Here is a 23964-nt window from a genome sequence, read left to right on the forward strand (position 1 = left end):
CAGGCTGCTTAATGCCAGTTATAACCATGTCTGTTGTCGGAGATCATTGTAGTTACCTTTCCTAGCATGGTATTTTCTTTACTTCACCCTTTTTTCAGGAAAGAGGGCCTTCCCTTGGGACTGGAGCAATAGCACAGCAGGTAGGGCATTTGCCTTGCACGCAGCCGACCTAGGTTCGATTCCCAGCATTTCATATGGTCCCCCATGTACGGCCAGGAGTAATTCCTGAGTGCATGAGCCAGGAGTAACCCCTGTGCATTGCCGGGTATGACCCAGAAAACCAAAAAAAAAAGGCCCTTCCCTCACCCCAAAAAAGCATTATTGAGGAGGCCCCCTCTAGGAGGTCACCCATTAGGGCTAGACCTGGTGGTTCTTGGAAGACCATTGATATCAGAGATTGAACCCAGAACCCTCTGTGTACCAGGCATGCGTTCTAGCCCTCCAGAAGATCTCCTATGGAGAGAGAGGACGGCAGCTAAGGTTCTGGCCTTGCACACAGCCAACCCCTTGGGCACTGTATTCCCCACAGCCCTGGCAAAGCCCTGACCCGGAGTAAACCCTGAGCACTGCCAGTGTGGCTCCAACCCCCACCTAATAAACAACAGCAACAACAAAAAACCCAACTTGTCTCTTGATCCCCCTCTGCCTTTTTGACCTTCTAATCTGCCCAGTAAGTGGATAATGACACAGGATTCCACATGTGGCCATGATGTCACTTCTCTTACACAGTAAATGTGTGGGATAGACATGTTCTCCTGTCGGCTGTGCTGGTTCTCTTTCATGTGGGTAGCCTGCCTCTTAAAATTTTTGTTTTATTAATAGGTTTTGGGGGGGGTGGGGAGGACCATCTGCTGGTCTTTATTGTGTGTGACCCCAAAGAGCTCTCAGAGTCACAGCACACATGCGTGGCCCTGGGATTGGGACTCCAGACCTCCAACTAGCTGATCAGACGCTGTCCACTGAGCCATCTTCCTGGCCCCTGTGGCAGAGGCTGGCCTCGCTTCTTCAGTGGTCTGTGTTTTCTTGCAGAGGTACTGAGCACTGTGGACTTTGTCACCCCTGATGACCGGGTGGTCTTCCGCACCTGTGAGAGAGAGCAGAGCAGGGTCGTCTTCCAGATGGTACGAGATCCCCAGGCCAAGAGCCCTCCCGTGGATTTCTCACCCAGCCTCCGGATTTCCGCCTCCCGCCTCTGCCAGGCTGGTGCTAACTGCCCGGGGCTCCGTGGCACAGCACCGACTTCCCAAGGAATCTGCCGTCACACTTCCCCCGGAGCTGCTCTCGGGTGATTGTGCTGCTGGCGACAGGCCATGGCCACGGAGTCCCGGCCGCCTCCCCGCGCCCTGGTCTCAGCTGTCATTTCCTGAAGGCTAGGAAACGCCTGTTTGGCATGACATATATTTTGAAGCCCTAGTATTATTAATCCAGATAACAGTCTTTGTTTTTCTGTAGCTTGTGGATTTTTTTTTTAATAGAAGGAAAATAGATCTCCTCAAGAATTGCCAGGCTTGTGTTAAGGTTGTAATGACCGTGTTACTTACTTTGGGCATTGCTTGGTGGGTCTTCAGAAATAGCTCCTGAGTGAGGTTTAAGTTTTTTAAAAATTGATAGCAATGGGTAGACATGATAAAGCAGATACAACAGTGTTAATTATATAATCTAAATAATAGGTATATAGATGTTTCTTTTTCAGCTTCATCAGCTGTTTTTTTTTTGTTGTTGTTGTTGTTTGTTCTTTTGAGGCCACCCTGGTAGTGCTCTGGGCTTTTCCCTGGCTCTGTGCTCAGGGATCCCTCCTGATGGGGCTTGGGCAACCATGTGCAGTGCTGGGGATCAAACCCGGGTCAGCCATGTGCAAGGCAAGCACCTTACCCACAGTGCTATCTTTCTGTCCCCCTTCATCAACTTTTTTTTGCTTTTTTTTTGGGTCACACCCAGCGATGCACAGGAGTTACTCCTGGTTCATGCACTCAGGAATCACTCCTGACGGTACTTGGGGGACCATATGGGATGCTGGGAATCGAACCTGGGTTGGCTGCGTGCAAGACAAATGCCCTACCTGCTGTGTATTGCTCCGGCTTCAACCTTCATCAACTTTTTTTTAATATGTTTTACCTTTTTGGCATGGGTGGTGGTTTGGGCCACCTCTTAGCTGTGCTCAGGGCTCACTCCTGGCTCTGGGCTTAAGCCTGGTAGCGCTGGTGGTGCCACATGTCATGCTGGGAGTTGATCCCGGCTGGCTTCGTGCACAGCAAACGCCTTACTCCTGTATGCTCTGTCTATTTTATGTTGAAAGTCACTGCAGCCCTGAGACATTCTCATGGCCCTCCAGGTTCGTATCCTGACTCCCGACAGGAGCTCGTCCCATGGACCAGCTGCTTACCAGGAGTGCCCCACTTGCTGCCGTTGTGGGTGTGCGCATGTGTGTGTGGCTGTGTGTTGTTGGGGTGGGGGCTGACCAGCCTCTTGTGTTTCCAGGGAACCTCTGATGCGGAGCGCGCCCTCGCCGTGGCCAGGCTTGTGTAAGTGCTGCCTGCGGGTGCCCCGAGGTCTTTCTGCTCTCCACGACTCTCCCGGCTCTTGGTCTGTCTCCTGTAGTGTCAAGGCTCCTTTCTTCCCTCCCAGGAACACCTGAAGGCTGGCCTCAGACTCTGGTCCCCACTGTCCCAGAGACCCTCTGTGCGGGGCTGTTTTGCTGTGTTGATTAAGGGTCCCTTGCTGGAAACTCTCCTGACGTTGAGTTTTTAAGTGTCATCTCACCATCGGGTGGGAGCCAGTTCATCTCTCACCCTGAAGCAGGAGTAGCTTCTGGATGCTGGGTGTTGCCTCTCCAACCCCCAAAAAGAGAGAGCAGGAAAAGACTTACTGTGCAGGCTTTTGTGTGTAAGGCCTGGGCTTAATCCCCAAGACTGTTAATTAAAAGAAAAAAAGTAGGTGCCTAAGGAGTTGGACTTTGGAGTTAGACTGGGTTGGAAGTGTGACCTGGCTTCTTGCTCACGGTGTGTCCTTAACCTCTCGTAGCACTTTGTTTCTTCATCTAGAGTGTAGAACCACTTGCATGTTCGGGAAGGAAAGTGAAATAATATACATGACTGTCTTTGCAGCACGTGACATGTAGTGAGTGCTCAGTACGTGTTAAATGCTAGGGTTTTTTTTTTTTTTTTGGCTTTTTGGATCACACCTGGCAATGCACAGGGGTTACTCCTGGCTCTGCACTCAGGAATTACCCCTGGCAGTGCCAGTGCTTGGGGAACCATATGGGATGCTGGGAATCGAACCTAGGTTGACTGCGTGCAAGGCAAACGCCCTACCCGTTGTGCTATTGCTCCAGACCCTAGGGTTTGGTTTTTGCAGGAGGTTTGGGGCCAGTGTTCAGAGGCTACTCCTGACTTGGTGCCCTGGGGTTGATCCAAGCCGTGCTCAGCGTGTGAGCGCTCGTGCAGTGGGGATGCAGCTGGGCTCTCTGCATTCATAGCATGCACTTCGGCCCCTCGGCATTGTTGACTTCAGTCAAGGTGACTGGGAACTCAGGTTGTAGTGGCTGCTGAGCTGTCAACTGCATGCATCCCTGGGATGGCAGGTGGTGGTGGGGGGACTCCTTTGTACACTGGAGATTAGAGGCTGCAGCCCTGATGGGACCAGAGCTCTTGGCATGGGCTCCTATGCTCATAGCACGTTTCTGCAGCAACTGATGATTTCATCCTCCAAGTCAGGACTGGAACGCTGGGATGAATTTAGTGTGATGGTTTCTTGGTACTTGGTGCACTTGGTGCAGCTCAGAGGAGCAGAGTGCATTGCGAGAGCCCCTGCCACATGTTCCTCTCGTCTCCTCCACAGGGCACTTAGAGCTTTTAGAGACAGTCTTTTTCTTTCTTCCTCTTTTGGAGGGGGGGTTACACCTGGTGATATGAGGAGTTACTCTCAGGCATCACTCCTGGCAGTGCTCAGGGACCCTATGGAATGTGAGGGATTGAACGCGGATTGGCCAGGTGCAAGGAAAGTGCTTTATCCAGCTATGCTCTCTCTCTCTGGCTCGAGACAAGTTTTTTTCAGTGTCTGTAAGTGAGTGTTGGCGTGTTCACGGGCATGGGACATGCTGCAGGGTTACTGAGCACAGCCACATGCCTTCTTGTTGGATATTGATTATCTTTTCTCTCTTTTTTTTCAGAGAAAATGATGTGGCTGGTATTGACGTCAATATGGGCTGTCCAAAAGAGTATTCCACCAAGGTAATGGATTTCTTTCCAGCCTTCACAAATACAGGGCGCAGATTCAAGCAGAATGATGACTAAGTGCCGTGCCTCATCTGGACTAGATCTGCGCTAAGTGGGAGATGCACAGGAGGATATAATTAGATCACTGGGTTCGCACAGTAGACACTTAAAACTACTTTAGTGATGGGCCTTGCTGCCCACCTGCAGAGGGATGGAGAGCATGGCTTGTGTCATTGGGGTCTCTGGGGATTGCATCTCTATTGTGCTGCTTATGTGTACTTCTGTGGACTGTTGTTTGAAATCATTTGCAGTACCAGAGATTGCAAAACTGCCAGTTTTTGCTTTTTCGTTTTTGTTGGTGTGTTTTTGTTTTTGGGGTCACACCCGACTGTGCTGAGGGCGTAATTCTGGGTCTGTGTGCCTGGATGACTCCTCGCAGGCTCCAGGGACCAGATGAGATGTCAGGCATCAAACCCAGGTGAGCTGCATGCAAGGCGGGTGCCTTTCCTGCAGCACTATCTCTGTGGCCCAACAGAGCTGCCAGTATTTTTAAAAATTATTATTATTATTATTATTATTATTTTCTTGCTTTTTGGGTCACACCTGGTGATGCACAGGGGTTACTCCTGGCTCATTGCACTCAGGAATTACTCCTGGCGGTGCTCCGGGGACCATATGGGATGCTGGGAATCGAACCCGGGTCGGCGCGTGCAAGGCAAACACCCTACCCGCTGTACTATTACTCCAGCCCCCTAATTATTATTATTTTATGAAGTATACAATATTTGATTACATTCAATATTCGAACACCAATCCCACCACCCATTACACCCTATTACTCCTTCCCACCGCCATATTTCGGGAGTTTCCTTCCCGAACCCCAACCCCTGCCCCAAAGCAGACCCAAGATAATTTATTTTGTATTGTTTGTTATGAAAAATCCAAATTTATGAAATTGATCCAAAAAGTTTCCTTAGGGGAGAGTGCATGAAGATTATTGTATTTCACCCAGGGGCGATACATACACACACACACACACACACACACACACACACGTATTTATCTGTAAAAATATATTTCCCTCTAAGATTGGTGCCTTTTACTTTAACCCCCATCAAATGTGGTGCACTACTCTTGGAATATTTGCGGCCACGTGGTTCTGGAGGTTTTTGGCTGCCGGGTCTGGGTCCTTGGGGCAAAGTGGAGGAACTCACCTGCCCCCCTCTGGGTCTCCCCAATGAAACAACCTGGTGCGGGGTCCGGCAGCATGGCTATGGCTTGTCATGTGCTCTCTTCCGAGAGATTTATAATGGGTCTCTGGTCATGGCTGTTGATGAGATTATCTGGCTCCAGCCAGAGGCAGTTTATGGGCGTCACTGCTGAGTCAAGGGAGATGGGGAGATGGGGGGAGGACACCCATTCCCGGTTCTGTTGAATCCAGAGTTTTCAGAGCTGCCAGTCTTAAGGAGCTGAGCCGCTGGGTCACACTCTGGGCATGGGGGCACCAGAGATAGGATCTTGGGTATTTTGTTGGTTTGTTTGTTTTGGGCCCACGCCTGGCAGTGCTTAGTGGCTATCCCGGCTTTATGCTCAGGAGCGGCCTCTGGCAGTGCTCAGGGGCCATTTATGATGCCAAGGATCGAGGAAAGGTCGGCTGCGTATAAAAGTACGTGTTCCTTGAAATGCTTCTTCAGCTCATATTTAAACTTGTGACCCTACACTTACAGGACAGGTGTTCTAAGTCACCGTTGAAAACATTAGACTCTTTTGCTCAGAAATTACCCTTTGTGCTCCCGAGTTATGTAAGGAGTAGAGTGGAATTGCTGGAATAATTCCAGTGTATTGTGGAGTGAAAGAAGCAAGAAGCAGAATTGTATATGGTTATTCTACTACTTCAGTATGAGGAATGGGGAAGGAACATTTAGATATAGATAGTTTGAGTTTTCATGGACTACACTGGAAACACCTATAAGAAACTAGCAATTGTTGGTTTCGAAGGAGAACTCGTTATTATTTGGTTCTGCACAGGGAGTAAATCCATGGCAGGATTGCTTCCCAGAACAGTTTGCCACTGGCACAGCACTGGTGTTGGCCAGTTAGAGCGCATCCCACTAAGATTCCAAACTGCTCACTGCAGAGCCCTTGAACCTTGACTCCTCCTATGCATCAAAATTGAAGCCATATCTAAAGTTTAAATTGAGGCCGAGATGAATAGTTCAGAGGCTTAGAGCACCTGCCATGCAAGCATTTGGTTACCAGTTCAAATCCCCAGTGCCCCACATGTGCGGAGCTCATGATCCGGGCAGCTTTGCCATCTGTGATCCTTGGTACCGCAAGTAGTTTCCCGCTGTACCGCAGCCAAGTATGTCTGAGTAACAGGTGTGACCCCGGCAAGACTCAACGGTTCTAAGATGTGTGAGCCCCAGGCCTAACACTGTGGCCTCCGGCGAGCACGCATGTGAGTACTGCATTAACTCCGTCAGCTCCACAGCCATAACTGCGCCTCAGTCAAGAGTGTCTGCCCTGCAGTGAAAGGAGCACAAACCTCAGGGAGCACTGCAGCTGAGTGTGCACTGTGACCTGCCAGGTGAAAAACATAGGAGCACCACAGCCACGTATGTGCACAGCTCAGCGTCGTAATAATGGCAACAGCGAAGGGGTGGGAGATGGTGGAGGGAGTTAAAATATACATTTTATGGGGCTGGAGAGAGACTGTAGCAGGTATAGCTCTTGCCTTGTATGCAGCTGACCCAGGTTCGATCCTCAGCATCCCATTTGTTCCCCTGAGCACCGCCAGGAGTGATCCCTGAGTGAAGAGGCAGGAGTAAGTCCAAAGCATTGTTGCTCCCCCCCCAAAAAAAATAAGCATATATTTAAAAATCATGTCTAGATCAAAAAGTTCCTCACTTTTCTGGGAGAGTCTGTTTATCTTTTTGTCTTGTTATCCTTTGAGCCATGAAAATTTTTTTATATTCTATTCCAACAACAACAACAAAATCCAACACGCTAGTTCAATAGGAAGGCAGGAAGGAAATACCAATTGAGAAGACCATTGTGAGAACCCAGCCGCGCGGCTGGATTTTAGATCCTGTGATTCCACAAGGAAAGACCGGATTGTGCACGAGGTGAAGGTCGGACAGAGCCAGGGTGAACCAGGGTGAGTGGCCGGGCTTGAGGGACTCCTTGGCTCGAGTCAGTGGCTGGTTTTGGCCAGTGCTGGGCACCCTCCGGCCGAGTCTCCGGTGGTTCCTGCTGATTCTAGTCTGTCATCCTTAAACCTGAAATGAACCTGTGAGAACTGAACTCTTCTTGTTTTGGGGCCATACCAGGCACGCTCAGGGGATACTCCTGACTCTGTGCTCAGGAATGACTCCTGGTGTGGCTCAGGAGACAAGAGCGGGTGCCCGGGATTGAACTCAGGTTGGCTGGATGCAAGGCAAGTAGTGCCTTACCCACTTATACTATATTTCTCAGGCTCCTGAGCACATCTTGCAAGCAGTTATTATTGTGCAGTTGGTGTGCTGACAGCATTTACTTATGGGACCCCTGCCTGCTATTGGGGTTGAAGCGATAGCCCAGTGGGTAGGGCGTTTGCCTTGCATGTGACCGACCCGGGTTCAATTCCTCTGTCCTTCTCGGAGAGCCTAGCAAGCTACTGAGAGTATCCCGCCCACACGGCAGAGCCTGACAAGCTCCCCCTGGTATATTCTGTTTGTCCTCCCGTTGTTCATCGATTTGCTCGAGCAGGCACCAGTGACATCTCACAACAAACTGTGAGACTTGTTACTGTTTTTGGTATATCGAATACGTCACAGGGAGCTTGCCAGGCTTTTCTGTGCGGGCGAGATGCTCTTGGTAGCTTGATGGGCTCTCCGAGAGGGGCAGAGGAATATGGTGTATTCAATATGCCAAAAACAGTAACAAGTCTCACAGTGGAGACATTACTGGTGCTCGCTCGAGCGAATCAATGAACAACGGGAGGACAGTACTCAGTGCTACCCCTGCCATCCACTTTTTTTGTTTGTTTTTGGGCCACACCTGGTGATGGTTAGAGGTTACTCCTGGCTTCTGCATTCAGGAATCACTCCTAACCATGCCCAGGAGACCATATGGGTTGCTGGGGATTAAACTTGGGTCGGCACGTGCAAGGCCCTACCTGCTGTTCTATTGCTCTGGCCCCTGCCACCCACTATTTACAGATCTCCCTTCCCCGTTACTGAAATAATTCATACCATTGTCCAGAATTTGAATAGTATAGAAAAGGAACAGGAAAAAATCAACAGTGATCCCAGCAAGAGAGAACAGCTGTTGGGGCCAGAGAGACAGTACAGGGGTTAAGGCACTCGTCTTGCATGTGACTGATTCCGGTTCAGTTGCTGCATTGCATGGTACTTCATGTGGCTGTTAATGCCAGTGTCTGTTTGGCCTCATGGGTTGTTGGTTTGGCCTCATGGGTTGTTGGTTTCCATCCAGGTGGGGCTTTGCTTGAAGTCTGGGGCCTCAAGACATTTGGGAAAGGGGACATTGGTTAGGATTTTACGGCAGTGGGGGGGGCTGGGGGGCGGGGCAAGGGCCTGGACTAGATTTGTAGGTTGTGTGCCTCTAAGTGGCTATGGTGCGGCTGCAGGGACCCGAACACAAGGGGGCAGGATGAGGAGAAGGTGCATTTGAGCTCATTGCCAAGAGAGAATGGTTTATTGTTTATTTGTTTTAAAAACTTGGCAGGTTTCTAGTTTATGAGGACACTGAAGACCTTGGACTGGGAGTGGGCATCTTGAAAATGCGTTCTTTTGTAGAGCACATGGCTGCGTGCTCCATGGCTTTGTCTGGGATCAGAACTCGTCACACGCTCTGGTGTCTGAGATCAGGGTGACTGTGCCTGCTTTCCTCCTGCTGTGGAGCCCTTGATCGTGCGGAGACAAGTGCTGGCCACCCAGAGACCATACTGGGGTCCTACCACAGGAGTGAGAAGATCCTTTGTGTGTTTTCCCTCAGGGAGGAATGGGAGCTGCTCTGCTGTCTGACCCTGACAAAATCGAGAAGGTAAAAAATGCTGCGTCATGGCTGAGTGGTGATTGAGTGACTGGCTAAGTAAAGGCTGAGTGACAGCTTAGTGATGGCCAAGTGACCAACTCAGTGACCAGCTGAGTGATGGCTAAGTGAAGGCAGGGTGACAGTCTCTTGATGGCTGAGAGACAACTGAGTGACAGCTGAGTGAAGTCTCAGTGGTGGCTGGCAGCTGATTGACAGGTGAGTGACGGCTGAATGACCAGCTGAGTGACAGTGGATGCTTTACCACGCTGCCTCTGCCGGACTGACTGCATCTCTCCCTTGCCCTGGGGGCTGAACTTTGAAAACAGGCTTCCTAGGGGCAAGTGATACTACAGGGGTAAGGTGCTTTTCTTGTATCCAGCCAACCGGATTCCATTCCTAGTACCCCGTATGGTTCCCAAACCCTGCCAGGAGTGATTCATATATGTAGAGCCAGAAGCAAGCCTTGAACACTGCCAGATGTGACCAAAAATACACATACACACACATGCATACACACACATTCTCTCTGTTTTTCTCTCTCTCTCTCTCTGCCATATGCACAACTTCAGCTGAATGCTTTGTGTTCAAGAGACCTGGCTTGATCCCTGAGCACCTCCAGTAGTGACCCTAAACAGAGCCAGGAGTAGCCCTTCTGCAGCATTGGGTGTGACTACAAATCAAAACAAAAATGAAGCAGGCTTCCAGTGGGTTTGAGATGCAGTCAGGTTTGGGAACCCGAAAGTCAGTCATGAACACGTCTTTCTTTTTATTTAATTTTTAAAAAAAATAAGAATTCTTTTTTAATGAAAAACTTTTCTTTTTAACTTGGACACGCCTTTAAAGCTCAGGACTCACCTGACCTCAGCTGGACATGAGACTGTCCTATCAGAGGGGCTCGAGAGCAGATGTAGGCTGACTGGGTGGGGACTGGCCTGGTGACTGGTGTGTGTTGGTGGCAGGCCGCAAAGCTGGCAGTTGGCCTTTCCCCAGGGTCTTGGTGGGAGCAGCGGAGGGTCCCCTGCATCCTGCTGGAGCCCTTCGCCAGCCTCGGAGAGCAGGCAGCGGGGGCATCTGAGGCCAGCGCCTTAGTCTCCTCTGCTCCCCTTCCCTTGGTGATTCTGGAAAGCAGGCTTATGAGGCCCTGGGGAGAGCTTGACATTTGCAAACCGAGGTTGTGAGCAGCCAGGATGTGTGGAGGTGATACTTTCTGGTGCACCGCATTCTCCTTGTACTTCCCCCTCTGTCTGCCATCCCTTTCCTTCTCGCTCCCCTTAGCTCCCTCTTTTTCCCATTCCTGCATCACCTTGCTTCCTAGTCCAGGCTTGAAGCCTCCTAGTGCCTCCCACAGGCAAGAGAGACCTGGAGGAAACACCGCCGGTGCGAGACGCCACTGTCTCCACCAGCTTCAGTGTCAGCAGCTCCGTGCCGCATGTGCGCTGTGCTCCGTCATGGCTAACACTTGGCGAAACCAGGACTGGACTCAGTTCTTACTTACCCTCAAGCCTCTGCTCTGCCAACCTCTCCCCAGGCTGTCCTAACAGCCCAGAATGCTGAGGCCAGCTGATCAATAGATCCGGTGACGAGTCTGCCTGTGGGTTCCTGTGAGCCTGTCTTCACAGCTGTTGGTGTGAAGACACCCACAGCCCAGAGAGCTGGGTATGCGGGAGAGTTTGTGCTTGGGCCTGGCCCGAGCATATGTAGTTCCTGGCTTTTCTATCCCTTCAGCATGACCCTCGAGGCGGGCTTGGCCTCTCTTGGTTTCTCACTTCCTTCCAAGACCTGATCACGCACACGAAATGAGCAGAAACACCAAGGAAAGTGCTTAGAGCTGTGTGGTTAAAGTATACTGAAAGGAAGTCCTGTAAAACAGAAATGGAGCAAACCAGCTGACGTTGCTCCAGTATTTAAATCACCAAGTCAGCATTTGCAAGAGAACCTTCTAGACTTGGTATTTTCAGGATTAGGGGCACATGGACCAGAGCTTGATCCTTGGCCCCACATCGCTCCCCTGCACCAGATGCTGCCCTCAGCCCTGCTGGGCCTGACCCGCACCTTGTCACCGATCTGAGTATATTGAATGGTCTGGCGCGGTTGACTGAGTACTGCCAAGAGAAGCATTGGGTTCCCTGAGTACCACTTGAGGGGGGTGTTCCCCACCCCCCTGCTCCCTGAAAACAAACAAGAAAACCACGGGTAGAACTAGAGTGAGAATTGTTACTGTATTTCTTTTTGTTTTGTTTTGCCGGTCACCCCTTGTAGTTTTGGGGCACTCCTGCTAACTTGGTGCCCAGGGGTTGCTTCCTGATGGTCAAACCCTAGATTCCTGCCTGCAGTCTCTGTTCCAGGCCTTGGAGCCATCACCCCCACCCTTCAGCCCACCCCCAGCCCTTTATTGTGAATCTTTTTTTTTTTTTTTAATTTTTGACATACATCTGGCATGACTCAAGGCTGTCCCCAGCTCTGCTCAGGGGCTGTTCCCGGGGCTTGGGGGTCAGGCGGTGCTAGGGACCTAACTCGGGTCTCCAACATGCAAAGCGTGACCTCAGCCTATTGAGCTGTGTCTGGAGTCCTTTATTGTGTATCTTGATCCACTTGGCAGGTTCCCCCTTACAGGGAAGGTGCCCCTCAAAGGCCTGCCAGAGTGACGTCAGCTGCCCAGCCTCCTGGCACCGCACCTGCTCCTTCCTGCCAGCCTCTGGCACTTCTTCCTGCCTGTGAACTGTCTGCCTGCCCATCTGCCCAGCCTTTCGGTCTCCCAGAGGGGCCTCCTGCGGTTTGTCCCTAAGGGAAGGGCCTCATGCAGACACCTCTTCAGTGTTCCTTCCCCTTACCTATTTTTTTTTTAATTGTGCCACACCCATCTGTGCTCAGGACGTACTCGGTGCTGCTCTCAGGGACTGCTACTGGTAGGACTCAGGACCATATGGGGTGCTGGAGAGTAGACCCAGGTTAGCTGGGTGTGAGACAGCTGCCCTACCCACTGTACTATTGCTTTGCCTCCCCACCTTTATTTTGTGGGGGCGGGGGCTCCCCACACCTAGCGGTGTTGGAGATCAATCCTGGCAGGACTCAGGAGATCAGTTGTGGTACCAGGGATCAGACCCAGGCCAGCTGTGTGCAAGGCAAGCTTCCTCCCGCTGTGCTGTCTCTCAGACTGGCAGCAGCCGTCCTGGTGTCTGCTCTGCTCAGCAGGGATCTGGTTCTTGGAAGGGGCCTCTGGGATCACCTTCCCTCCACCCTCCCTGGTGGGACATTTAGATGAGGGCAGAAGATAGTGTCACAGATACGCAGTGTCACCTTCGGCATCTCACTGTCCTCTCGTCTGTGCTGGTCTTGCTCCCTCTAGGCCTTCTGGATGACTTCTTGAACTTTCTTTAAAGTCCTTTTCAAGTAACGTGCAAAGAAACGCTTTTCAGTATGTTGCCTTTTCCCTTGCCAGTCTTAGTGATTATATGTCTGACACCCCTAAAGAGGGGGGTATAGGACGTACAGGGCCCAGGCCTCATCACACTTTCCTGCGCCGTCACTTGACAGATCCTAGAATAGCACTCAGGAAATCTGGCCTTGCTGAGCAGACACTGGCAGCCACGTATGTGCCCAGGCCTGGTCCTTAGCACCACATCAACGAGGGAAGGTGTGGGCAGAGCCCCTGGAGGATACTTCTTTCTCTCTCCTTTTCCTTTCCTTTTCCTTTTTGAGCAGTGGCCAGGGCCCACTCCTGACTCTGTGCTCAGGGATCCCTTCTGGAGGGACTGGGAATCGTATGGTATGCCGGGGATCAAACCTGGGTTGGCTGTGTGTGCAAGGCCAGTGCCCTATCCATTGTACAAGAAATACGGTACTGGCTCCAGCCCCTAGAAACACTTCTTTTTAATTCCTGCGCACCTTGGGGTCCTTGCCAGGAGAGCTGGGCTGGAATCAAAGAGAGTCTGTGTGTCTTCCACTCTCCCAGTGATTCAGATGTTTGCCCTGAGGATGGAGCACTGTTCTCCACAGTCACACAGGCAGGTTCATTCGTTGATTCACCCCAAGAGTGTGCACTGCTGTGAGCCTGGAGAGAAGGGGGACTCCTTTGCCTCGTGGGTCCATCTGGTCACAGGCAGATCCATGACTCTCGGGTGCATGGATCTGGAGCTGTTTTCTAAGGCGTGAGCAGCCGTGGCGGTTCTGTCCCCTCTGCAGATCCTCAGCACTCTTGTTAAAGGAACACGCAGACCCGTGACCTGTAAGATTCGCATCCTGCCCTCGGTAAGGCTGGTGGGGCACTTGGGAGGGGTCCTCTCCTCTGGGCCTGGTTCCGGGGTGTGAGTGATACTGGAGATGCTGCATTGGGCTTGGAACAGTGGGTGGAGCTGAGCACCACTGCAGGGGCTGGTCTCTGCTTCCTCTGTGGCTTCAGTACCCACCCTGGCGGTCCTCCTCTCCAGCTGGAAGAAACCCTGAGTTTGGTGAAGCGGATCGAGAGGACAGGCATTGCTGCCATCACAGTCCACGGGAGGTGAGTGGCTGCCTTTCTTCAGTCCCCTCAGTGTCCCTTCCCTGTCCCCTAGGTGACACCCAGCTTCTCTCACCTCTGCTTTGCCTTGCCACGGGCCCTGAGTCTGAGACAGCCAGACTCCACAAGCACCTGCTGGTGGTGGGCCCAGGACACTGCGCCAACCCGGAGACCGAGAGGAAGGAGAAGCGCCTGTTTCAGGATGTGTAAATGCTGATGAGTGACACGTTGGCAGTTTCAGCGTGCAGCCAGGAAGTGGTGGCCTTAGAACTCTGACTCTTTTCTTTATTTGGGGGGGAGGGTAGGGCAGGAGAGGTACACCTGCTCAAGGCTTATGCCTGGCTCTGTGATCAGGGATCACTCCTAGTGGGCTTGGGATGCTGGCGATTGAGCCTGGGTCGGCCACGTGCAATGCAAGTGCCCTCCCTGGTGTACTATGGCTGCTCTGGCCCTCAGAACCTTAACTCTTGGTCTTTCTTTCCTTCCACTACACGGAGTTAACTTCTCCCTTGAATGACCCCTAGCAGATTTCTGGCGGTTTTTGTTTGTTTCTTTCTTTTGCTTTTTGGGTGACATCAGGTGATACACAGGGGCTACATCTGGCTCTGGACTCAGGAATTACTCTTGGTGGTGCTCAGAGGCCTATAGAGGATACCGCAGGGATTAAACCAAGGTCGTCCGTGTGCAAGGCAAATGCCCTTCCTGCTGTAATATTGCTCCAGCCACAGAAGGGGGTCACTCCCATTGTTCCTGAGAGGCTGGGGTGGGGCCGTTGTGGACTCCCCATGAGTGCTCGGGGGCAGATTGCTGCTCTTTAAAGCCAGGGCTCTTCTCTGCCTTTATGGGACTACCAGCTCTCTCAAGCCCTCTGCCTACAGCTGGCAGTCAGTCTTGCTCCTGTCTCCTTTCCTTTTGTACCGAATCCCAATATAGCAAACTTGGTCCTTTTGGGTTTCTTTTGGACTCGGGGATCTTGTAGGAACAGTCTATTATCGACTGCTTATTTATGTTACAATGTATTTGGAGAACAGAATCCAAAACTACCACATTCAAGAGAAAAGCAGAACTGTATGGATCAAAGCCAGTTGGGGGGAAGTGAAAGATAACTCACACACACATTCTCTTAGGGGACACATATGCGCACACATGCACGTGTTCCTTCCTAAGGAGAGCAGAGGAGGGGGAAGACACACACACGCGCGCGCGCGCACACACACACACACACACGAGTTCTCTTCGGAATAGGCTGTGTGTTTTCTTTTGTTGATTTTGGTTTGGCTTTTGGACACTGCCTGACAGTATTAGGGGTTTCTCCTGGCTTGATGCTGTCTGAGGTCACTCCCAGTGTGGGCTTGGGAGACTATGTGGTACCAGGGATTGACCCTGGGCCTCCTGCTTACGGAGCATGCACTGCAGCTCTGAGCATCTCCCTGGCCCTGACTGTGTTCTGTAACCTCTCTGAGAGTCGCATTTTCACTGTGGAAATGAAGCAGCTTGCTGCTTTCGAGGGTTGTCGAGTCTTGGGCTGGGTGGGAACTAAACGCTCTTGACACAGTGGCTGGCAGGCAGCACGTTGTGGCTCTGTGATGCTCTTCCTTTTACCAGGAGCTGTAAATGCCGAGAAGACAGGGCTGGGTGAGTTGAGGGACTTGCCCATCATGAAAGCTGTTGAGGAGGGCCTAGAACTGAGCCAGGGGATGGGGGAAGCAGCAGTGAAGGCCGGGTGACTGGCCTGCTGGGGGCACATGCAGATGAGCCCCGTGCCACCTGTGCGCCAGGTCGTACCTCCCTTGCTCCTCTCTGAGCGTACCTCGGGCCTGGGCTCACCTCAGCATCCCTCAGCTAACCCTCAAACCAGGCTGTGTGCATCAGACCTTGGCAGGAGAGGTCCAGGTTGTGGTTCTGTCTTCCCTGTGTCTCATCATGACAGCGATGCTCTGTACCCGGCTTGCGGGCCCGCCCCGTGCCAGGTGCCTGCCTCAGGGTCAGCTGCCTGACTTGGCCCTGGCGTGGGCAGCTGCTCCCAGTCGTTTGGAGAGGGCAGGACCAGAACAGCAAGGGCGGCATTCACAACGCTCAGGGGCTCGGGCACCCTTCCCCGGCCCGCCTCTAGCCAGGCCTCATTGCAGGCCTCTGAGAGCGGGACTTGCCTTCGGTGCCTGGTCTGAGGCTGCGCCTGCCCCTCGTGACCGTCAGGACAGCTGCCCCCCGCAGCTTGACCTCTGTCTTTGATGGCCCCGTGTCCTTCCTGAGGTCTGGGCTGGGACAGCTTGGCTAACACAAGCCTCTGTATACTGGGACGTGACCTTCGGCGCGCAGCCCCGGACCCTACTCCTTTTTTATCTCCAGGAAGCGGGAGGAACGACCTCAGCACCCCGTCAGCTGTGAGACCATCAGAGCCATTGCTGAGAGCCTGTCCATCCCTGTCATTGCCAAGTAAGCATCCTTCCTCCTCCAGAGCCGCGCCCTGGGCTCACCGCCTTGAGCCGGCCCGTAGAACCCAGGACGTGGCCCGAGAGCTTTAAACACTGAGCTGAGGGCCAGGGATGTGGCTCAGCGCGCAAGCACATATGCTGTGCTAGTTGCATCCTTGGCCTCTGGGGTGCGGGGCTGAGGGTGCAGGCGGGGTATGTTCAGTGCCTAGGGGGAGCAAGAAGATAGTGGTGAAGCCGCTCGAGGGTTGGGTGTGCAGGGTGAAGGGGGAGGTGTCCCGAGTCAGGGTACAGAGTCGTGTCACAAACAAGGCTTGAACAAGCCTGCTGGGCAGCTACAGGTCCAGGGCTGAGGCTGGCTGCTGGGAGGTAGGTGTGATGACCCAGAGGCTTGAGGGAGAATCCGCTGGTCTGTGTCTACCAGGAGTCTGGCTTGGTCCTGCTCAGTGGCATAGCCAAGCCTGAAGGCAGGCAGGAAAAAGAGGCGGGGGAGTTGTGGGTGGGACCAGGGGGCGGGGCTTGAGAGGGTAGGGCTAGTCAAGACCCTGGGGTGCTGGAGAGAGTGGAGGAGGGTGGAGAGTACAGAGATTCAAGTCCTTGCCTGCACGTGGCTGATTTGGGTTTGGTCCGAAGCATCCTGTATCGTCCCTGAAGCCCCAGTAGGAGTAAGCCCTGAGCACAGCTGGGCGTGGTCCAAACATGCCCCCCCCTCATAATAAAGACCCCAGATCCGGCTGCTGCTGCTCCCACCCAAGGGTCTCCCTGACCCCCATGGTTGTCTCTGGACTGAGGCCACCAGTGGCTTGTGAAGAAGACAGAGCAGTTTCCAAATGGGCCTTGGGGCCGCAGGTGACAGGAAGGGAAATCGCAACCGCGCTGGGGCTCCTTCCTTCCGCTCACACTGTCTTTTCCCTCTCCCGGGTGTGAAGCAGCTGTCAGGTGCCCCCCTGTCTGTCCTCCCGCGGGGGCTTTCCCGCCAGCCCAGCCCTTAGAGACCCCCTCCCGCCTTCAGGGGAGAGGTGATGCCATCACTACTATTAGGCTGAGGGGGAGGGAAGGGAAAGCCCCGAGTATGCCACGTCGGTGCCAGGCCCAGCTCAGCCCATGGTCCTCCAGGGCCTCACTTAGCGCTGGACCCCACGGTGGGCGGGTAGGGGAATGACCTCTCCAGCTGCCTGCAGTGCCCAAGCCCCATCCGCGCCGAGTGGCCAATGCTGGGGGGTTTGGTCTGAAATGCCGGGACGGTAGGGGTACCTCCTTCACTCTGTGTTGGTTTTCAGTGGCGGGTCTCATGACCATATCCAGGAGTTTTCGGACATCGAGAACTTCCGCCAGGCCACGGCAGCCTCCTCGGTGATGGTGGCCCGCGCGGCCATGTGGAACCCGTCCATCTTCCTCCGGGAGGGACCACGGCCACTGGAGGAGGTCATGGAGAAGTACATCAGATACGTACGTCTGCCGGGGAGCCCTTCTCATTCCCCGGAGCTCGGGGTCACTTGGGTGCTGGGGGAGATGGTGTCCCTGCCACAGCCTCGTTCTGATGTGTCCAAGGCCTAGGGGTGGGGAGGCCCCCATCACACAGGGCCGCAGACATGGGTGCCAGTAGCAGTGGGGTCTGTGTCATGGAAGACATGCAGGCTGCGGAGCTGGCAACAGTCTCCCCAGCCAGGGGGAGCCCTGGAGGCTGGCGCAGGCCAGGACTCTGAGGAACCTCACATCTGCCGCCGCACAGAGGCACTTCGGAAACTCTTCTCCTGCTGATTCCCAGAGCTACTCCTGGTTCTAGGAATAGCCTAACTTTAACCCCCTTCTTAGGGAAAGGCATATTTTTGGAACTTGATGGTAGTGGCAGGGGTATTTTCCTGTGAAAAAAATATGTATTTACATATATAGATACATCATTGATATATCTATATAATATCATGCATAACACACATATTTTATATAAGTAGATAGATTGTTAGGTCCGGGTGGAGGGCTGAGAGCTGGCCTCCGTTCTCCCTGCTCAGGGCTCTGGCCTTTCCCTCCTTGGTTTCAGGCATTCTGCTGAGCAGGTTGGTGATCACCAATTGGCCAGTGGCCCTGGGTCCACCAGATACAGGGAGGCAGACCTCAGCCCAGGTCAGCCGTGCAGCACTTGTGGCAGCCGGGCCAGGGTGGGGCAGAGAAGACCCACTCAGTAGAGCCGCACCCGTCCCCTCACTGGGTGAAAGGGGCCGTCGCGTGCCTGATCGGCCTGTGCCCTGGCAGCTCCTCCAGCGGTGTTGTCACGGAGAAAGGGAGCGGCTTCCAGTTGAGGCAGGGCCGCTTGTGGTCCAGCCAGGTGCCTCCATCCCAAACAAGCTACATCAAGGCCTGGCTGCCGCCCGGGGTTTACCCACTTCTTCCAGGCTCGGTCCTGAGCAGGCCATGGCATTCGGCCCAGCCTGAAGATGAGATGTAGATGGGGCTATGAGAACTATGAGATATGGGTGGGTGGGGGGGGCGTAGGGGCCAGAAGGGCGGGGGCCCAGCCCAGCAGGTGCCACTGGAAATAGCTGAGCAGTCCCGTGGAGTCCTCCCTCTTGCCTCCCTGCATCTTGCTGTGTGGGGAACAGCAGCAGGATGCGATGCTGGGAGAGATAACGGAGGTGTGAGGGCAACTCGCACGAACATGCCTGTTGGGCGGGCCCTGGTCTCCCCGGGCAGGTGGGGGAAGGGCGGCCCAGCCTCTTGGCAGGAATTGAGGCCTCACACCCCTGGTCCAGGGCTGCCTATCACCCCCGAGTTTGGCTTCTTCCCCTCTGACCTCCCTGATGATGCTTAGCATCAGGTCCTTGGTGGTCACCTGGGGAACTGAATCCCTGCGCCCCTGGACCTGGTTGGCCGGTAGAGTAAGCTCCTGACCTGGGGTGCTGTGTCACTAACTGGGGGTCCACAGAACCAAGCTGGCAGTGGGCTCTTCTTGTTGGTCCCACCTCTCCTTGCTGTCGGCACGTGGCTGTTCCCACCCCCCCGACCCCCGCCTTGCCCAGTAGCAGGATGGCTCAGGCCTGCTCTTTTCCCAGGCGGTGCAGTATGAGAACCACTACACCAACACCAAGTACTGCCTGTGCCAGATGCTGCGGGAACAGCTGGAGTCGCCCCGGGGACGGTTGCTCCATGCCTCCCAGTCTGCCCAGGAAATCTGGTGAGAGGCACGGTGGGCTGTGAGTCCGTCCCCACAGACACTGCCCGTGCTGGTCCTGTGCCCTCTAGTGAGCAGCAGGGACCCGGCTATGGAGGGCAGATGAGGAGGAGGAAGGGGTGCGGGGTTGCCCTGTCTCACAGACTGTTGGCCTCGGGCAGAACAAAAAGGATGGAGTCGGGCATGGAGGAAGGGTTTTCCTGGGCACAGGACTGCCTGCCACTGTGGGTGACCAGGAGCCAGTGACTAGGAGAGTTGGGGTGTAAAATGGGGCCCGCTGGCCTGGTCCTGTGCCACACCCTGTCACTAGGTCTGCGAGACCACCCCTTGATCCTCTAGCTCTGGCATCACTCCAAACCCAGCGGTTGACATCTGGACCCCTGGCTCCTCTGCTCCACACCTGCGCTTGTACTGGGGCTTCTTCCAGCTTGTTCTCTTCCCCCCACGCTGGCCCCCTCCAAAGAATCCAGCGTGAGCTCCTCATGGCAGCCACCTTTGTGACTGTCCTCAGCTTTCCTTTGTGGAGGGAGCAGCTGGCACCTCCTCTACCCCGGCCTTGGGGTTCCGTCTCTCTCCGTAGTGCTCACCCCGCTTGACCCAGCTCTTGTAAGCTCCAGGGCAGGGGCCCGTTCCTGCTGCTGTTCCTCTGTGTAGGCTAGGCCCAGCAGCTCGTGCTTGGGGTGGGAAACAGGGGGCCACCTCAGTCGTGCATCCCTGAGCCCACGGGAGGAAGCATCTGTGCCTGTCCCTGGCGCTCCATGTGGTGCCAGCTAGGTTCCCTCCAAGCCGAGGCCGGGCTTAGGCAGTGGAGGGGACCGCTGGGTCCTTTTCTAGGCCCTCCCTGGACACACCCGTTCCAGGCAGATGCCAGGGATCTGTGAGGACGCCCCTTTTGGTGCCAGGGGCCTGGGCCCAGCAATTGTCCCCTGGATGTGCTCACTGCGGGCTGTGCCCTGCTCTGCTTGTCCATCCACAGTGAGGCCTTCGGCCTGGGTTCCTTCTACGAGGAGACCACACGAGAGCTGGGAGCCCGGCGTGCTGAGCTCCTGGCCAGGACCCCTGAGGAGGCCGGGGAACCTGCTGGAGACACCCCTGGCATCACTAAGATGGCTGTCAAGTTTGACCGGTAGGTCTCTAGCGGTCCTGGCTCTGACCCGCTGGGCCAGCAAGCTGAATGCTGGACCTGCTTCACAGCCCAATTTTTTAGAGCTTACTGGGTCTTCTTAGTTTGGATGTTTTCCCTAATTTTCAGCATTCCAAAGCAGACACCTGGGGGATGACAGTTCTTGAAAGCCCAGTCAGGCGTGGCTGGTTGCCCAAGGGTGACTGAAGCCACAGGCCCAGAGGAAGAGTCCCTCTCATTGGCAGGAGGGGTGTGGTGTGACTGTTGGGTGACCCCAGGCAGGGATAAGGTCCTAATAGGAGGCTGGACCATGATCCCGCCCACCCTCACCCCTTATCACGGACTAATGGGACTCGAAGGCCACAGCATGCCACCCTGGCACATGCCGCCTGTCTCTGACCACATGCCCCCTCCTGCCGGGCTCCCTCCTGACCCTCACTGGAGAGGCCTTGGCGTCTGGGTAGTTGAAGGTGGTTTTTCAGGCTGGGCCTCAGAGTTCTGGATGCTCTTAATGTCCCAGGCCCTGGGCGTGCACCTTCTGTTTTGGAAGACCCTGGGTGGGACACGTGGGAGACTGGGGGACGAGGCCCAAAAGCAGCCCTGCTGAGTGGCTGATGAGCTTGGCCTCCTTCCACAGGAGGGCATACTCACCCCAGATCACCCCCAAGATGTGCCTGCTGGAGTGGTGCAGGAGGGAGAAGTTGGCCCAGCCCGTGTATGAGACGGTGAGTTCCTGGCTCTAGCCCGCTGCCTGTCTTTGCTGCACTCCTTGCTTGGCCGGAGGCTGGCTGTGGGCAGGCATAGCTCCCATCCCTTCCCATCCCCTGCACAGACAGCCTGCTGCCTGATTCTGGCCACTTTCTTGCGAGTGAAGTCGGCATGGAAGCAATAGGGCTGCTTCATCCCGGCCCAGCTGTTAGCCGTGTTGCTTGCATGGAGAGACTTGCCGACTTGCTTCTGGGTGAGGCGATGCCGACAGGGCGCAGAATCAGGGTTCCAGGAGGGGAAGTTGCTGACACTCTCCCCCTGCTGTGATGTGTCTTCTTGAGGCTGGCCTGCCTCTTGGCACTGGCTTTCAGCCTGCAAGCTTTTTTCCTCCTGGGTCTTGGCTCCCTGTCTCATTTAGCAACTCCCAGTGGTAATCCGAGCACTTTCCCTTGCCGAACTCTTCCTCAGCTCCCCAGTCTTTGGGAATGTCAACAGAGAGCATTGAGACAGTCCCCCATCCTCACCGCTGCTTTTCTGATTCTGATTTGTGCTCTCACCTCACCCTCCGGTCGGTCACAGCATCTTTTTGCTCTCTGCCCCAAGTGCCTTCCCCGCCTGTTCCATTTCTGCCCCCTTTCACCTCTCTCGGTGGGTCCTGGCACCTCCCAGTGCCATCAGCAAAAGCTCCGTAGGTGCAGCTGAGAGCTTTGGGGGATCCCTTCCCTGCGCCAGGGACAGCTGTGCTGACGCCTGGGATCTCACTGTGTGTATCTGCCTTTCTTCCCTAGAAGCCGCTCCTGGCACTGGGAGGGGCGGGTGAGTGGGATGCCCTTCACGGGGACCTAAAAGGACAGTCGCTCCCCTCTCCGCCTCCAGCCATGCCCTGGATGGTGGGCGTCTGCGATTGTTCCCCTGTGCCCTCATGCAGCCTCCCCTTCCCCCCACCCCCAACTCCCCGCTGCCTTTGCTCTCTGTGCCCCAGACTCAGCGCCCTCTGGACCGCCTCTTCTGCTCCGTCGTGACTGTTGCTGAACAGAAGTACCAGTCCACCCTGTGGTAAGGTTCCTTGTCTGTGGGGGCCGGAAACTAGGATGGCCTGGGACGGAGGGCGGGAGGCTTAGCCCACACAGTGGGCTCCCTGGGTCGTGACCCAAGACCCTCTGCTAAGGGCGGCAGAGCTGCGCCTCTCAGCCAGGGGTCCTGCAGCCCACCTGCCTGCTCCGCTCCCGGCTGATCCCCGCCTTGTCTGTCCAGGGACAAGTCCAAGAAACTGGCGGAGCAGGCTGCGGCCATCGTCTGTCTGCGGAGCCTGGGCCTCCCTGAGGGTCGGCTGGGTGAGGAGAGCCCCTCTTTGCACAAGCGCAAGCGGGAGACTCCTGACCAAGACCCGGGGGGGCCCAGAGCCCAGGAGTCAGCCCTGCCTGGGGAGTTATGCAAGAAGCCTTTTGTGGCCTTGAGGGACGGTGAAGAGAGTCCCCTGGAAGGCCGGTGACCACGGCCCCGCCCTGGTCACCTCTGCAGGGGCCAGTGCGTGGATCTGAACCAGATGCCATAGGACAACTTGTTGGCCCTGCCAGGCATGAGTTAAGGGGTCCTGACCTGGCCCTCCAGTGGAGCCCGAACCAAGGGGGTCCCGGGATGCCCATCTCCCTGGGAGGAGCTGGGAGGCAGGTCACATGCCGACACATCTCAGTGTTTTCTCTGCAAATAGTGTTCAGGTGTCGCCTCGCCTACTTGACATCAGTACAGTGTAATAAAGACCCCTTGCTGGGCTGAACGTGCCAACCTGGGACATCGCCCCACAGAGATTCGTGCCAGGGTGATTCTCTCCATCCTCCCTGCGTGCACAGAGCTGCCTAAAGCTCATCCCTTGCCAGTCCTATGGCTCCGTGGCAGCAGGCCCAGGGCAGCTCCTTCTGTAGCCCCTGGGCCGGCCTGAGATCCAGCTCCTGAGGGATCTGGGGGACTGCTCGGGTCTGTGGTACCCCAGGATGCAACTGACACAGTTGAGAGTGAGGCCTCCTGGCTCTGTTTCCCCCTGAGTAGGGGCCTGACAGTCACCGCTATGGATGACAGCAGCTTGGGGCCCTTACCGTTGCCTGCCCACGCCACTGCCCCCTCCCCCATCATCCCACGGAGGCCGGAAGGAAGTGGCAGATTCTCTCCAATTTCCTCCTGGCAGTGAGAAGCAAACAAACGGCTACCACAGGCCACCACATCTCGGGGCCTCCCCCGCTTACTGGGAGGGGCCTTTTGACCAAAGGTCCCTGCCCTGCGCCACCACCGCCACCCCCGCTTCCTCTGCTGTAAACACGCTGCTCCTCCCCCCTTGCCAAACTCTGGGGAGGGGGGATTCCCCTGGGGCCCAAGGCCCTGTGCTGCCCAGACCTCCAGGGTTTGCCCCTGTGCCAGCCCTGGGTGGGCGAGGCCTCCCTCTGCGCCCTCCTGCACGTTTATGGCAGGAAAGGACACCTCCTTCCTGGGCCCCCAAACTCATGGCCGCTGACCTTGGGTCCTTCACTTCTCTCAGGGTGCACAGCTGCCTCTGAGGGTGGGATCGTGGTTTTCTGCCCGAGGAGGTCTGCCGTGTGTGAGGGCACTGGGTGCCAGAGGGGTCCTCCGTGCCGAGGCTGCCCTCGCTGCCTGCTTTGTGTATTTCCAGGGAAGGGGCCCCACAGGAGAGACAGTGAGACCTCAGTCACTGAACTTCAGCCACTGTTTATTTGGTATTTTCTATTTTGGGGTGGTGCCAGGGATGGAACCCAGGTGTCATGCCCACAAGGCAGGTGCTC

General features: G+C 55.0%; 1 protein-coding gene across 2 annotated transcripts in view; it reads left to right on the forward strand.

The window, feature by feature from the left end:
• Nucleotides 1-22922, forward strand: part of DUS2 (dihydrouridine synthase 2) — a 34992-nt gene extending 12070 nt beyond the window's left edge. For both annotated transcript variants that reach the window (XM_056136293.1, XM_056136294.1), the window contains exons 4-16: nt 1030-1121; nt 2479-2522; nt 4169-4229; nt 9210-9257; nt 13431-13496; nt 13676-13746; nt 16093-16179; nt 17456-17624; nt 19223-19344; nt 20318-20467; nt 21102-21189; nt 22155-22228; nt 22427-22922. In XM_056136293.1, coding sequence (XP_055992268.1) covers nt 1030-1121; nt 2479-2522; nt 4169-4229; nt 9210-9257; nt 13431-13496; nt 13676-13746; nt 16093-16179; nt 17456-17624; nt 19223-19344; nt 20318-20467; nt 21102-21189; nt 22155-22228; nt 22427-22664 — 1310 coding nt within the window. In that variant the 3' untranslated portion in view covers nt 22665-22922. The remainder of the gene's footprint in view (nt 1-1029; nt 1122-2478; nt 2523-4168; nt 4230-9209; nt 9258-13430; nt 13497-13675; nt 13747-16092; nt 16180-17455; nt 17625-19222; nt 19345-20317; nt 20468-21101; nt 21190-22154; nt 22229-22426) is intronic.
• Nucleotides 22923-23964: the final 1042 nt, after the last annotated feature.

Source organism: Sorex fumeus, unplaced genomic scaffold, assembly GCF_029834395.1.
Source record: "Sorex fumeus unplaced genomic scaffold, SorFum_2.1 ptg000122l, whole genome shotgun sequence".
Classification (NCBI taxonomy): Eukaryota; Metazoa; Chordata; class Mammalia; order Eulipotyphla; family Soricidae; genus Sorex; species Sorex fumeus.